Source organism: Sinocyclocheilus anshuiensis, unplaced genomic scaffold (assembly GCF_001515605.1).
Source record: "Sinocyclocheilus anshuiensis isolate Anshui unplaced genomic scaffold, SAMN03320099.WGS_v1.1 scaffold201, whole genome shotgun sequence".
Classification (NCBI taxonomy): domain Eukaryota; kingdom Metazoa; phylum Chordata; class Actinopteri; order Cypriniformes; family Cyprinidae; genus Sinocyclocheilus; species Sinocyclocheilus anshuiensis.
This window is the reverse complement of record NW_015537959.1, coordinates 29566-46867: the sequence shown is the minus strand read 5'-3', so window position 1 is coordinate 46867 and position 17302 is coordinate 29566. Positions and strand designations below refer to the sequence as shown.

Here is a 17302-nt window from a genome sequence, read left to right as displayed (position 1 = left end):
GTTGGAGAGCTGAACCGCTCAACCCATTGCATTACACTAGAGGAGCATGTAAGCCCCAGAAAGCAATCAAACAACTTTACTTTCAGAATGCATTATTAAAACAATATTAACTTCATGAAACAGAAATCCTCTAATTGGCAGAGCACCTTTGTATATACTCTTCTGGATTAATCTATTTGTTGCTTTTGTTCCTCTATTGTAAGTCGCTTTGGATAAATGCGCCTGCTAAATGCATAAATGTAAATGTTGTTCTGGGGTAACTGGCAGGTCAGGATAGGATAGGATATTACACTAAAAAAAAAATATTCTCATTTACTTAACCTTGTGTTGTCCCAAACGTATATGATTTCCTTTATTTTGTCAAACACGAAGATATTTGAAGAACGTTTCGGCTGTTTTTGTTTATACAAATAACAGTCAGTGGGGTCCAATAGTTTCAAGCTCCAAAAAGGACATATAGCATAAATGAATGAATGAATGATGCATTTATATAGTTCATTCATCATTCATATAGCATAAAAGTAATCCATACAACACAAGTGGTTTAATGTAAGTTTTCTGAAGTGATAAAATAAATTAAAGATCAATTCATGTATACAGAGTCTAAATCAAATATGTGACCCTGGACCACAAAACCAGTCTTAAGTGTCAATTTTTCAAAATTGAGATTTATACATCATATGAAAGCTGAATAAACAAGCTTTCCGTTGATGTATGGTATGTTAGGATAGGACAATATTTGGTCGAGATACAACTATTTGAAAATCTGGAATCTGAGGGTGCAAAAAAATCTAAATATTGAGAAAATCGCCTTTACAGTTGTCCAAATGAAGTTCTTAGCAATGCATATTACTAATCAAAAAATTAAGTTTTTATATATTTATGGTAGGAAATTTACAAAATATCTTCATGGAACATGATCTTTACTTAATATCCTAATGATTTTTGGCATAAAAGAAATTCTAAAAAGAAATTAGAAAGCTCTATAATTTTGACCCATACAATGTATTTTTGGCTATTGCTACAAATATACCTGTGCTACTTATGACTGGTTTTGTGGTCCAGGGTCACATATGTCAAATACATCACATCAGTGTTATTTTAGTATCACTGAGACACTATATATAGCTTTTTTTTGTAACATATTTTGAATTAGTTTTTATTTTGGTTTTTCTTTTAGTTGTAGTTTATGTTTTAGTATTTCGTTGTGTGTTTTTTATTATTATTTGTCATTATTATTATTTTATATATCTATATAGTTTTTTTATTTTAGTACATCAAGTTAAAGTAAATGAAAATGAGAAATGTTGCTTTAGAAACTAGCTGAAGGAAACACGATTTAAGTTTATTTTGAAATAAGTTTATTTCTTTTATTTTATTTCAAGTAACACGTTTTTTATTGTTTTGCTTTTAGATAACTATATTAACCCTATGTCACATTAATAACATAAAACCTCATTGGTTCTTGCATGTCACGTGACTGAACATGTCATAACAGAAATGCCATGACACAAAAAGCAGTGAGGTTTGATGTAATTCATGTCTTTCCATATGTAATTTGGATTGTCTTTTGAAGTAAATAACCACTTAAATTTTGCTCTGTTCATCATATATGCTACCTTTATGTTATTTTAGGAGATTGAAACTGTTGGACACCATTGGCTTCCATTGTATGGACAAAAGCAGTTGAGACATTCATCAAAATATCTTTGTTTGTGTTACACAAAAGAAAGAAATGTTTGCAATGCCATGAGGGAGAGTAAATGACAGACTTTTTATTTTTGGATTAACGATCTCTTTAAGAAACTGTCATGATTTTGATTAATTGTGCAGCTGTATCAAGAACCAAATTGCCTGAAACTGTAAAGCCCCAGAGTTTGGAGAGAAATCACCACTTCCCACATAACATTCCCACAGTTGAACGACAATCTAAAATAACTTCTATCTGCAGAAAAAGCAAACCGTAATGCTGTTACAGTAATCCATACCTGTGACCAGCAGTTTTCCTGTAGTGCTGGCCGCACCAAACTGGTTTCTAGCCAAGCAAGCGTAGTTTCCCCCGTCCATCTTGGTCACATTTGTAATTCTAAGTGTTCCATCAGGGAGTAAAGTTATCCTGAAGGAGAGAAGCACAATCCTCTCAAATCAAATTTAACCATGGTTAACTCCTAATGGAGCTAGATTCCGAGTACAAATGAGTTTTATCTTGTGGGCACAGTAGAAATGTAGTAAGAAGAACATAATGTGTTTCTTTAGAATGGCACATAAATCTCGGTACATTGGACACTCTCCGTGGCTCAGTGCATGCAGCTACCTGAGAGCCAATGAAGCTGAAGAGTGTGCGTTCACACGAAACAGTCATTCAAATGTAAAGCCGGCGAGCTATAACAGCGGGCTGCATCGCTCAATCTACCGCCCCATCATTTGAATTAGACTTCCTTCCAAACCTTCATTGACATTACTTCATTGACATACTCTTAATATACATGCCCTTAAGAAATACAAACCTTATTTCTGCAATATGTAGTTACACTAGTAATTAAAAAATTACATGACTGGATTAAAAGAAAAATGTTTTTGGCTTATCAGCTGATCAATATATTTTAATAGACAGGGTTGTGACTTATTTTATATAATTATTTGTAGGTTCCAATTTGACATTTAGTAGATATTCACTATCATTCAAAAGTTTGGGGTCGGTAAGATTTTTAAAATGTTTTTGAAAGTGTCTTATGCTTAAGGCTGCATTTATTTGATCAAAAATACAGTAAAATAATATTGTGAAATATTACTACAATTTAAGCGTTTTCACATGACCCTTCAAAAATCATTCTAATATCATTTAATCCTCAAGAAACATTTTTTAATATTATCAATGTTGAAAATGGTTGTATTTTTGTGAAAAACTGATGTTTTCTTTTTTCCCTTTTTTTTCTTCAAAGAAAGTTCAAAAGAAAAGCATTTATTTGAAGGAGAATGTCTTACGCAACAATGTAAAAGACTTTACTGCCACTTTTTTGATCAATTTATTGCACCCTTGCTCAAGAAAATGATTAATTTCATAAAAAAAAAATCTTACTGACCCCAAAATTTTGAACAGTAGTGTATATTATTCTTGAGATCTAAAGGAAATAGAATTATATACATCCAAAACTACTTAGTAACGTTAATATTCTAAGGCAATTATATTATTTTTTATAAAATATTATGATAATACGTTTCTCTAGTTTTCTAGCATCTTTCTAGTATTACAACCATCCCTGTAATGGTAAATGCTTGTATCTTGTACTGAATTCAAAATTATTCTCAAGGCTTTCTTAATGTAAAAATGTAATGGTAATATTTGTGATGGCATTTAGATGTACAGCAGTGTTTGATTTATGGAAAAAAATATATATATAATTGCCCCCGGGCCTCCTTATATATCACCAGCTATTCACAATAGATCATCCAGAGTAGCAGACAGCAAATGCTGGTAACCCAGTACTGGAATGTTAATGTTGTAATGCACAATTCCCCGGCAATGCACTTACAGTTAAATTGGACTTGGGCAGTCTCACCGAATGCTCTCAAAACAAACAACTGTGGCTTAATGCAAATCTATTGTTTTCCCACAGTAGTTCTGCACCCTTGACAGGATTCTCCCCATACTATTTAATCCAACTTCATTATAAAAAAAAGCCAAGCTTGCGATCCGCTGTGCTTCCTCAAGTGGCCTCCTACCAGGAATCATTTCATACTTGACAGACTCAACCCAAAATGCCGAGCACCTCCTGCCGGCCCGGCCTAATGGCCTGCTTCATAATTCATGAGTGTTATGGTCAGTGAGCTACCACAATTGGCGATGCAGCTTCCTTTTGATAACTGTTCAGTTGCAGGCTGTGCACAGATAGTATGAACATAGTAGGGCTGCTGGGGTGAAGCCTTGAACGAATAGATGGTCAGAAAGAAGGAATAAGAGGAATTAAGGACAAGAATACAAAGAAAAGAGAGAAAAAACGATTGTATTCATACCTGTCTGTGCTCTGCACCAGTTCGATGCCTTTCCTCCACATGCTGATGGCTGTGGGAAAGGCCTGCGGCCTGCACTCCATGGTGACTGTGCTGCCCGTCTTGGCTTTAAGCAGAGCTCTGAGAGGGCTTCTGGAAAAGTCTGGGGGCGAGGCTGTGGAAAAACACATGGCCAAGAGAGTCAAACTACTGCCTCAGGCATGGATGCCCTGCGCGCATTACTGTAAACGGACAGCAGGGCCGAAAGCAGCATTGTGTGCGTGTGTTTGTGTGCACTGCTGATGTTGGACCACTTTAGCATTTTCTCTTAAAGGAACAGTTCAAGGCAAATTCTGGAGGGACTTCACTTGCTCTCTGCCTCTCTCTGTTGTTTTAGCGCTTCACTAAAGGAATGATGCAAATCAGGTAAGAAAATTAGTGATGAATGCAATTTGCGTGGAGCAGTTCCCCATTATGTGGGTGGTTTTGAGCACTAGGTTGTGAAGGATGCAGTCGACTACCACAATGTTAGCAGGTCTTTATTAGGACCATACAAAAAAAAAAAAGGGCAAAAATCTTACTTTTGGGATACAATATTTTCCATAATTTTTGGGATACGATATTTTCCATCATTTTATCTCTTTTAGGATAAATCATAAACTTTTTAATTACGTTTTGAATTAGTGTGTCTTTATGAAGTGGATCTGTCTATCTATCTATCTATCTATCTATCTATCTATCTATCTATCTATCTATCACTTTGACAAAATTTAATTGTAAAATATATAAAAAAATTTAAAATGTTACTATATTTACTGCATGTCTGATCCAGGGTTATTATAGTTAACTAAAACTAAAACCATAAAAAAAAAACATGTTCGTTACTTGAAATGAAATAAATGTTAACTGAAATAAAATTATAAACTGAAATATTTCAGCTAGTTTCCAAGGCAAAATTTCTCTTTTTCATTTAATTTATCTTATTCTAAAATAACAAACTAAAACAGAAATAAAATTAATAATCTATAATAATCTAATAATCTATATAGACATATTTAAAAACAACAAAAACTAATAAAAATGACAAATACAACAAAATTACAAAAAAAATAACCTTTAAAATTAACATGAAAACAGAAAATATAAAAATAAAATCAAATTGAAAATATGAACAAAAATATAATAGTATCTCAATGATACTAAAATAACATTGGTTTGTTCAAATATATGCAACCTTGGTAAGTATAAGGGACTTCTTTCAAAAACATAAAAAAATATTTTCTGTCAAACTAAACTTTTAAAATTAATATTTTCTTTTTTTTAATAAAAAGTTTTTATTTCTTTCTTATCTCTTATATTCTTATATAAACAACATACAAGTGTACAACAACCTGAACATTAAAAAATAAAAACAGAACTTAATTTTTTGAGTGAACTATCCCTTTAAAAATGTCTGACTATGGTATAAAACCCTAAACCTGTTAATAACAGGGATATAATAAGGGATAACATCAATCCACGCTGATATTACACAGTCAGTTGTCCAGTTTTTAAAGTAGCCATTAAATGAAAGACAATTTCCGATAGCGATGACGCAACGCTAAAAGACTAGCACTAATTGGGTCTAATGTATCTCCTCTGCCGAGAAGCAGCGTTTATCAATGCTGTGAATGGGAAAGCTGCTTATGCACTGTCATAGCGAACACGCTGTGGCCTAAAGCATTGTTATATAGCATCTCTATTACCTAATTAGCCCGTGGAGGGTTGCTTGGCTCCTAAACAAATATCATTAGAGAAGACCAGCGAAGGAATTGGCTGCAGTCAGAAAGCAGAGGTGTCCTTAATGACCTCTACCCACTTTCCACCATCTCTCTCTCTCTCCATCTCTGTATGAGCCGATGACAAAGATCTTTCTCTGGTGTTTGTCACTGTCTACGCGATGGTTTTTCCACCCAGTGAACCCTTCAGCTGTGGCTTTGTCATGTTGTCAACAGAGCGGCCACAGGTCCTCATCTCCCACCAGCCAATCAATAGTGGATTAACATTACTGAAAGTCACAGTGCCATGCCAGCCCACTCTAAATGTTCTGATGGGAAATGTTGAAAAGAGGGCAGCTTGGTGTGTGCTGTGAACCCATTTCAAGAGTTTATTTGCCTGTAAAAACTTCAGTGCACACCAGTGGATGAGAGCTGTGTTCTGATATTCATAATCAGCCATACTGCAGTTTGAACCCTTTTTTTTTTTTTTTTTTGCAAAAGAAAAAGAAGAAGAAGAAGAAGAAGAAAACAACCCTCAAGCACACTGTAAAAGTTTTTTTTTGTATTTTTTTTTAAGTAAAACGGTGCACTAGTCTTAGTTTACTCTACTTACTCTAGTCTTAAATAGGTAACCTGACACCTAAATGCTATTATAACAGTTCTCAATGTTATTTGTTAAAAGCTTGCAAATTAAGCGTTGCTTCAGAAGTGTTTACATTTATTTTTCAGCAAATTAAAAATGTGTGGCTTTTATACAGCTATTCAAGCAGTCTCAGTAACATTAGTACAATACACTACAATAAACAATAATATAAAAAAAAAATCACAATTTATTTTAGGGAGTTTAAAATAAAATAAAATAAAATAAAATAAAAAATACACATTTTGTTATTTAAATATTTTTCCAAATTTTTATATTTGTAATATTTCTCCAACTGCTTTAACTACATTAAAATAACAATATTCATATAGCATCACATCTGCCAGTCTTAATTCACTATATCTACTCTAGTTTTAAATAGGTAACCAACGCCTAAATGTTATCATGATGCTAATTCAATTTTTTTTTAAATGAGAAATTTATAATGTATAATAAATGTAACGTAATGCTTATACAGTCATTCAAACAGTCTCTTTCATTGTTGAAACAATAGTATGAAAAATTAAATAAAATATTTTCATATTTATAAAATATTTTAGTTTATATACATTAATTTGTGGTTTTAGTTTCTAGAAAGATTTTAAATGTTATACTGCAAATGCAGAATTGCAATCAAAAAGCAATGTAATGAAATGTTGTAGAAATGTTTTGTGTTTGCTGGGATGGTGCTGCTTAGTGAACAGAGGCACAAGATGATTGGAAATGAGAAAGAAGAGATTCTCTTACCTAAAACCACCAATTCAGCACCGAAATAAATGATTCCATGTTTGTTCTCGGCTACACACTGATACATGCCAGCATCTGAGAGGTTTACGGAGCTGATTGTCAGGGCTCCATTCTCTATCTGGATCCTGTCCTGTGAAACAGAGCAACAGCAATGAAAATCATTTAAAAATAGCTGTGCATTCAACTCAAACAACGACGACTAAGACTGAGGCTTTATATAATCAATACAACTTTGTTATGTACATTTAACAGAGCTCCCCTGCTGAGGTTTGACCCAAGGATCTTTGCACTGCCATCCCAGATTTTTTCCACTACACCATTACTCTGTGCGCTGCTTGAATTTTACCTCAGCTGCCAGTAGTTCTCCATTCTTCAGCCAGCTGTATGAAGGCTTGGGCTTCCCATTGGCCTTACACTCCCAAAACAATCTCTCTTCAATTGACAAAGCATTGTCTCGCATCGTCTGAACCCACTGAGGCTTTGCTGAAGAGACAAAAGTCAATTGTTTTTATGAATTAATTTATCAGTCATTTTATATACATTATTTTTGTTTTTGAATGACAAAGACATTTCTCTGGTCTTTGTCGAGATCTTTCTATGGTCTTTGTCACTGTCTACTTGAAGATTTTTCTCTCAGTCATGGTCATGTTGTCAACAGAGCAGCCACAGTTTCTCATCTCAGTATTTTTCATGTTTTATGCTCACCAAGGCTGCATCTATTTGATCATAAATACAGTAATATTGTGAAATATTATTACAATTTTAAAAAAGTGTTTTCTATTTGAATATATTTAAACTGTAATTTTAATAAATACATTTTCAGCATCATTACTCCAGTCTTCAGTGTCATATGATACTTCTGAAATCATATATATGCTGAAATATGAAATATGCGGATTTGCTGCTCAAGAAACATTTCTTATTATTATCAATGTTGAAAACAGTTGTGCTGCTTAATTATTTTGTGGAAACTGTGATACATTTTTTTTCAAGATTCTTTGATGAATAAAAAAGTTGAATAGAACAGCTGTCAGACTCTGTTCCATGTTTTGTCTGTGTCTTGCTCCCCAGGTGTTCCTTTCCCATGTTTAATTTGTCCCAGGTGTTCCCCATGATGGTTCATTGATCCCAGGTGTGTCTCGTCATCCCCTCCTCCTGTGTGTATTTAAAGTGTTCCCAGTCCCTAGTTCTCTGTCCGCTGTGAACGTCTTCCTGTGTTCGTCTCCCTTGGTGCAAATAAAGTCTTGGTAAAGTATTCTCCAGCGTCTCCTCGTTCCTCATATGTGTGCAGCGTGACAACAGCATTAGAAATATATAATATTATTATTATTAGAAATAATAACTTTCAGCGGTTTAAAGTGTCCTTGCTGAATAAAATAAAAATAAAACTCTTACTGATAGCAAACCTTTAAATTGTAGTGTATAAATATTATATATATATAATAAATATTTATTTATAAATATATGTATAAATATAGTCTTGATTGATAGGTTGACACTAAATATTTTTAAATTCTACATGCTAGTTAATGTCTGAAGAAAACACTATATTAAGAAACACACAAAGCTATTCTCAGACTACTTTGACTAACTTTAAAATAACTTTTTTTTTCTAAATGAAAACTCTTCTCTGCATTTCTCCTCTTTTCAAGTTTGCCTCCTAGTTGTCTAAAAAACACAGGATTGTGAATTACAATTATTTTTGTCTCTTTGACAAATTGCTTTATTACTCTTTAGCTTTGGATAAAAGTATCTGTTAAATGCATAAATATAGTACCACATCTGCCAATCTTAATGAAAATGGAATTGTTAAGGCAAGCATTTTTAAAATTGATTATTGCTTAGTTATTTCTTTTTCTTATTTTATTTATAAATCAATAATTTTCTTACAATAAATACTTTCAGTGAGGGAACTGAGCCATATATAGGGTTTAGAAAATCATAGAGACTTGAGCTTGTGCTCCTTTGATCTAGTAAAAAAAAAAAGTGAAGTGACATGTGGCCAAGTATGGTGACCCATACTTGGAATTAGTGCTCTGCATTTAACCCATCCAAAGTGCGCACACACACACAGCAGTGAACACACACACACCGTGAACACACACCCAGAGCAGTGGGCAGCCATTTTTGCTGCGGCGCCCGGGGAGCAGTTGGGGGTTCGGTGCCTTGCTCAAGGGCACCTCAGTCGTGGTATTTATTGAAGGTGGGAGAGAGCGCTGTACATTCACTCCCCCCACCTACAATCCCTGCCGGTACGAGACTCGAACCCGCAACCTTTGGGTTACGAGTCAGACTCTCTAACCATTAGGCCACGACTTCCCCAAATGTAACATGTAACATGCACAATGATTTTAGGGTTTAGCTTTGCTGAAACATGGACACTCTTTTATCCAATTAACTGGAAGCACAACATGCCAATAAGTACTTGATCTATCCGTCTTCCTGATTGAAAAGATTTCCATTCATGTCCCTGATTCTGTCTAGATTAATGATTGAACAGTCAAACACGGTTCTATAATGTGACACTCTCCTCATGTTCTGCATTGTTGATTCCCACCAATCACACAAGATCTGTGTAAGCATGGCTATAGATGAATCACCAATCACCATTCACACTAACGGTGCTTGCAGGTTTTGTGGCAACTAAGCACTAACCTGATCGATCGGAGTCACGTACTGATTGACTCATCAAAAAAAAACTGATCAGCTCCTGTTTTCCAAGAATTAATTAAACCCAAACATCTATGAAACGCATAAGCTGACCAACCTTGCAACTGTTATCAGTTCTTCTTTTCTATGCTTTGGCCTTTTTCAAAGAGTTTGGCATACTGCATTATACAAGGACGCTTGCTCTCTGACAGCACTGGGAAGAAAAGCTTTCATGTTTTTGTATCGTTTGTGGAGGCCGGGTCTTTTCAGAAGAAGGTCAGAGTTGCACCTGCCCCTCTAACCTTCTCAATAACCTTGGGAACGAGTGAACTCACATTCACAATAACAACATTTCATCTGGGAACTTAGAAGTGGTGTGTACAGAGATGTGAGTGGAAAGAAAACCTTTGAAATCCCAGCTGTCCAATGCAAAAGCGCTGTGCTGATTTGCACTTCAGTTTTGTTTATATTGTATTTCACTAATGGGTTCCTTGCAAGTGTTTTTCTTTTTTGTATATTTTTCCATTTATTTACACCACATGTGAAAGGTTGCCATACCTACGAGATATTGAGTAGCTGTTCAGCTATCAATTATCTTAGGAAACATTTGCTATTTTTATCTTGATATTCAATCATTTTTCAGCACACTATGGCCAGTAATTCTGTGTGTAGCTGGTGATCTCCACATCATTAGGTTGAGGCATGTTCTTCTTGTTATTGTGTCAATGGAAAATGACAGACCCAAGGAGGTAATGATTCTCACATGCTGACTTCTAGTGCCTAATAATCCTTTGAGTCATGTCTCGCCTCCAAAAATGGGCTCACAAGTGCTTAACTTCCAGATAGACCTGTAATTTGTCCACATTTAACCGATATCCCTTTGGGCCAGACTTTGGTGTAAGATTTGGAACAAAAGCTTTATCTTATAAAACTAAGGTAAAATAATGAATAAAATTGGAGAGTAAAATGGCCAAGATAATAAGAGCTGACCTAATTGCAGCGTCTGAAGTGTTAATAATGAGTAGCATTATTAACTAAAATATGATGATTATGAATAATACACCAGAGGTGAAATTCTTCATGCATGTGTATTTAAAGTGAAGAAAATATCAGAGCTCTAATACATAAATATACCTATCTATCTATCTATCTATCTATCTATCTATCTATCTGTCTGTCTGTCTGTCTGTCTGTCTGTCTGTCTGTCTGTCGGTCTATCTATCGATCTATCTATCTGTCTGCAAAAAAATGCTATTTGTCAATCTATGTTTTGGCTCTATAAAACTGTAACCTTTCTGGATCAACGAAAGTGTCTCAAATTAGCATTTAGCATTGCTGAGTCTTGGCACGCTGCAACATCACGCTGCCAAATCCGTATATTGGTCTTTACTATGTGGTTATAGAAACTATAAGAAAGTCAGACAGGGCAGAAAGTAATCAGAAAGCAATTCACTGCGATTGTGAAATGACCGGACTGGCAGGGTTCCTCTTGGTAAACGCTGGCAAGAATTTTAATGGTTATGACAACAATAATATCCATTAAGTGCGTTTTAAATTATTAGCAAGCATTAATTTCAATGACAGACAAAACGATATGGCAAAGACGACCGGATTTTGCAAATCCTACTAATATCCAATAAATAATTACACAACTGTGCACAAAATAAAATCATATAATGGATAAAACAATCATACCATGTGTATCTACTGTAGTACAATAACACAGTGGACACAATGTACAATTTTTCCAGTTTATTTACAGTATGTTCTTAGCAACTCATTGCCATACTTTCACAGCAATTTCTATGGTAATATTTGTACAATGTCAAAGGAAGATGAAACCATTTACGTGATTATACAACAATGGAGTGGTATTGTATTTTATTACAAGAAATTGCTGTGAAATTTTGAAAAATCCTTGTAATTGTTTATGGCAAAAATGAATCTTGTGCACCACTAAACATAAAATTACTATGAGTGAAATAATCATACCATGGAAAGACAGTCGTCCTTGCACCGTGTTCTTTCCCATCTTGTTCTCTGCTACACATTCATAGCCTCCGGCGTCCTCCTGCTGGAAACTGGGAATCTCCAGAACTACATTTGAGTTCTTCATCTTCACCTTGCTGGGAAACGGCACTCCATTCGCTCTCCTCCACGTTATCTCTGGAACTGGGCTGAATGTAAGAAAAACTATGGTGAGTAATCTTGCAAAAGCAAAAGAGAAAAATGAAAAGCTACATAGAGAGAAAAAAGAAGGAAAGAACACCGAGTGAGAGAGAGAGAAACATAAAAGATGAAGATAAAGAATGCAAATTTTGTATAATATCATTATACTGTAGATTACTGTCGTTCCTCCTCATATCTCAGCTCTAACATACTAAATGAGTTACATTTCCTCATAAGACACCACCTCATTTCTTTTTGCAAGGAATATGTATATGGCTCATCCACTAATGGGATCAATTGAGACAGAAAAATTGCCTCAAGGCAAAAAATAGACTGTTATACAGATTTTGACAAGCATGTTTAAAAGGTGGCGAGAAGAGGTGGAAAAGGGCCAATTTGTAAAACGCATTAAACTCAGTCACAGAGTACCATTAAAAGTCAGGATAGCCGTAATGGAAGGAATCGGCATCAGTAACTACAAAAGGGTGAGGAATCACACTTACTTCCCCAAAGCAAAACACTCCAGTGTCACAACAGATCCCTTTGCGGCTGGAACCATGTCAGAGAAATTAACCTCTATTTTCGGCTCATATTCACCCATTACGCCTATAAAGAAAAAAGTGTTATTTTTCCATTCACAATTCATTCACTGATCTAAAATAGTAGAAAATACATTATACAACAGATATGAAATAGTGTTAGTAGGTGAACAGCTTTTTTTTTTTTTTTTTCTGAGAACAGGCAGCTAAAACAAAGGCAACAAATAATTCATACCATCATCTGGAGTCTGACACAACGTAGAGAGGTGTGGTGTTTGCTGCAGTTTTTACAGTGTTGGTAAATATTTTATCCAGCCATTGTTTATGTTTACTTTATATAAGGCAAAGTTTAGGACTGTGAAAGAATCTCTTGGAGAGTAAGCAGGGCTGTCTACGAAGCTCTGACTTCTAAAAAAAACACTGTCTAAAACTAATTTACACTTTAAATTAGTTATGTAAAAAGAAGTGTTTGCATGGTTAACATGCTGTCAAGTCGACACCAGAGAAAGTGTTTTCGGTGTTGCTTTCAAATTCTAAGCAAAATAAATTAGTCCAAATACAAAGACAGAGATATATCAACTATACATCTGCATTATTCAATATATTTCATAAACATTTAATCAGAACCAAGTGCCAACACAAATCGGTTCTCTCTTTTCATTGAACTGGCCGAACATGATTGTGAACAAGTCTATTCGCGTTTGTTTGGACTGCTTTCTCACTGAATCACATAAGTGGAGCGTGTCTTCCCCTAGCCACGGCATGACACTCATACTTAAAGACTAGTTAATAGATTACACAAACATTAGCCCAGCAGGCACACAACGTCATAAGACGTTGATTTCGGTTGCGATGTCGGGTGACCAAAATTCATTGTCAGTTCAACGTCTAATGTTAATGTTAATTTGATGTCCAATACCGACGTCAGCAGACATTGATATTTTGTTGTTTTTAGGCTGTGTTGTAAAGTAACCAAAATCCAATGTTAAGCCGACGTTAATACAACATCAAATTGACGTCAAATACTGACGTTAACCCAATTTTCATTCTCAACCAAAACGCAACGTCTGTCCGACATTGGGGTCCAATGTCAACCTAATGTTATATTGTTATATATATACCCTGGAACTGTCTATATGTGTCTATGTGTGTGTGAATGATATCATTCATGTGGCAAGTAAACTAATAAAATTACTAGCAATCGTTGTAATAGTGTAAAGGTGTACTCAGAGGTTTGTGAGAGGTCAAGTTAATCAAATCAATTAAATCTAATATGGAACAAATTTAAAATCCTGCTACTGACAAAACAAAACAGCAGCATACTGTATATTTGTTTATTCCACCATGGGAATTGAATCCAGGTCCAAAAAAATTTACACATATACTTTGCTGTTAGCCCAACTAGACACGTCATTTTTCTAATGTTGCATAAGAACATGTTAACAATTTACTTTAAGCTCTTGAAGTTTTTAATATTTAATATTATGTGGGCCGAGTTGTGTGTTAATGAAGTTTTCATTTTATTATTTTACATGATACACTACATTAAAGCACTTTATTTAATTTTATATGTACGTGGTGGACGATGGAGCTGGTGGGACCTCCTACAGCAATGGCTCTGACACAGTTCAAACAAACCTGATGCAGTAAGGTCAATCAAACCCTTTAGTGATGATATTATGATTTAGCTTCTGCCTACTAAATTGCCCACAGGAAAAAATGTTGATATTTACCATCTGTTCGTAGTACCAGAGGGGTCGGGGAGCTCAGGACTTTGCCTTTAGTAATGCGATTTACCACCACGCACGTGTAGTTACCCACATCTGAGGGCTCGACTTTGGCGATGTAAAGGTTTCCCGTCTCCTGAGAGACAAAGCGACGATTGTCTTGCTGAACAAAGTAAGGGTACTCATTAAAGACCCATGCAAATGAGAGATCTGGAAAGGAGATGGGGCACAGAACATATATAATTCAAAACAAATGAACTAGGCTAGCCAAACACTCTTGGGAACTTAAATGAGAAATTCTTTGTACTTTTTGGTATAATCATTAGGGCCCCGATAACACTTTTCTTTCCCAATAGCACTACTGAAATCTGACCCAGGTATATCCAAAATGATCTTAGGATAATTAGAATCCTAAGCTGTATAAAACGGCATCTTTATAAAAAACTACAAAAAATGTCTAGCCAAACAATAGGTGCGTAGACTCAAAGATCAAATGAAATAAACTCACACACCTGAAAGCCATTAAGTCCTTCAAATTTGTACACATTTTTAGAGGCCACAAGGTGCAAAACCTTCTTGTGTTGAAGTGTTTGAATCCTGTGGTCTCTAAAAATGATTTTTCTTTCGACAAAGCGTGCAAGCTCTTCCCATTCAAAACACATATTAAATCCCATGGAGTACACTGATAAGTCAGAGCTCTGTATTTCACACATGTGTACAGCATATTTATGCTAAACTAGACTATAAACCAAAAAAGTAACACTATAAAAGCTTACCTCCTGCATATGATGGTGTACCACAAAGTAAAACTACCCCCTGGCCTTCTCGCACAGAGACAGCACTTCTCGTTTGAGTTTTTAAATGTAAGTCTCTAAAGCGCACACACACACACACACACACACACACACACACACACACACACACACACACACACAAAACAGTCAGATGATACAGCAGTGCTAGACATGAGAATGAAATGAAAATACCTTAGAGCTGATTTCTTTTATCCCAGCTTAACATGTAAACATTTCTGTGTTTTATTCCAATAAATAATTAAATTCCACACAAGAAAACAAATCTAGTGATTTTTTTACACTGTAAAACTAAAATTAATTCACAACTAACTAAAATTAATAAAACTAAAACTAAATAATAATTCACAAGTCAAAAGAACTCACTCCTCTGATCATAGTAACATGTTCTCGCCATTTCTTTATTGTCATTGTTAGACTTCTAATATACATATTTTTGGTGGAGAGTGCTGTCACTCACATTGGTCCAAAATCCATTTTGGTCAACTGGTTCAAAATAGGTGTTCAAATGGGTTGAGATATGGTGACCATACATGTCCTATGGTTGGGGTCACTGTCAACTTCCCATCAGGATAGAAATTGTTCATCATTGGATAAATTCTGGGGTTGTGTTTCAGTGTGAATGGACCAAAACGGAGACTTTTAAAAACGATGGCATGGCTGCCCACATTCGCTCTGCGTATCCTTGACTACCGTGTAAACAATAACATCATGCTCATTGTTGTACCTGCATGAATGGTCATGTGACATGCGTTTTCGGTTGTGTAGTGTGGACGGAGATCGTTTCTGAAACACAGTGAAAACGCAAGTGTAGACGAGGATCGTTTTCATTTTAAAATGCCGTTTTAAAACAAAAACGCACTAGTGTAAACAGGGCCTAAATAAGCTATTCTTGTGTATGTATAAGAATGTATGTATGTATGTTTTTATAGTATATTTACTGTATTTAGTAAAGAGTAGATTTCCACCAAATTATAAGGTTAGTTCACTCAAAAATGAAAATTCTTTCATCATTTACTCACCCTCAAGGTTTTCCAAACCTGTACGAGTTTCCTTCTCCTGTTGAACATAATATTTTTAAGAATGTGTGTAACCAAACAGCTGCTGGTCCCCAACGACTTCCATCAATTTAAAAAAAATAAATAAATGAAAAATTGTTGTTGTTTCAATTTTAAGTAAGTGTTCATGATGTCTTATAATTTGAAGTTTAGTCAAATTAAATATCTAAGTTGTCACTTAGCTTCACACAGAAATGCATGCTTCAAACAAAACAGTCAATGAAGACGAAGAAGAGAATGATGTGTGCTCCCGGCGCCTATTTATACTATAGTTGCACCGGTCGTGACGTCATGGCTGTCGCCGGCCAACGAGTTGGTGTTTTTTTCAATGTATGCTTCAGACACGGGTCACGACGAGGCGTTCCCCATAGCGACCCCTAGAGGACGCAGTTCGAAGTTCCCATGAAAGGGAATCCTTAGTGGCAGATAAATGTACAGTGACAATAATGTTAGTTTCAATATAATATTACATCAGGGGCGTTTCCTCCGAGGAGGCAAGTGAGGCAGTACCTCCTCAAAAAATTAGATTAGAAAAAAAAAATCATAGTACAAAAATAAAACAACACAAAAATTACAAAATATGTCATAAAAAGCGTATAAATCACAAATTTTTCTAAAGTAAAACTGTCTAGCAATGACACCAGCAGGTAAAGTTACAGAGGGGGCCTGCGTCTCTCTCGCCTCCCCTGAGCCCATTGAGTTTTAACAGACCTCCTAAAGCATGCAGTGAGTTTGGTGGGGGGTAATTGAGAATGAATGGGGGAAGCAATGCCTCCATTGCGATTAGGGCTGGGTAAAAAATATCGATATCTCGATATTAATCGATTCTCATTGTTACGGAACGATATCGATTCTTAAATGCCAAGAATCGAGTATTCTAGCCTGTTTTCAGTTAATGGACGGAACATTGAAGGGTACTTCCCATCCAATAAATCGCAATAAGCATTGTGCTTTGGTACATTTCGTATGAAACAAAGTCTCAGATTTCAAATTCTTTTCATTGTATTGCAGTATTCAAACAATAAATGCTGTTTTGGTGCTGTTTAATGTGGAGTGACAGATCGCTGTAGTGCCTCAGTTCTACAGACGCAGCAGTGTGAGGCGCACATGAACTGATCATTTCCTCCACATTAATACCAGTTTCAGCACAAAATAAATATGACTAAACATCCGAAGGTAAGTTAAAAGAAAGAGTATAACTTTACAAGCCGTAT

General features: G+C 35.3%; 1 protein-coding gene across 1 annotated transcript in view; it reads right to left on the bottom strand.

Annotated features, from left to right (window-relative positions):
• Positions 1 to 17302, bottom strand: part of LOC107666565 (contactin-3-like) — a 49242-nt gene that overhangs the window by 23568 nt on the left and 8372 nt on the right. Inside the window, exons 3-10 of the mRNA XM_016457978.1 lie at positions 14995 to 15087; positions 14225 to 14428; positions 12456 to 12558; positions 11776 to 11960; positions 7481 to 7617; positions 7135 to 7264; positions 4015 to 4165; positions 1989 to 2116 (exon numbers count right to left, since the gene is read on the bottom strand). Coding sequence (XP_016313464.1) covers positions 1989 to 2116; positions 4015 to 4165; positions 7135 to 7264; positions 7481 to 7617; positions 11776 to 11960; positions 12456 to 12558; positions 14225 to 14428; positions 14995 to 15087 — 1131 coding nt within the window. The remainder of the gene's footprint in view (positions 1 to 1988; positions 2117 to 4014; positions 4166 to 7134; positions 7265 to 7480; positions 7618 to 11775; positions 11961 to 12455; positions 12559 to 14224; positions 14429 to 14994; positions 15088 to 17302) is intronic.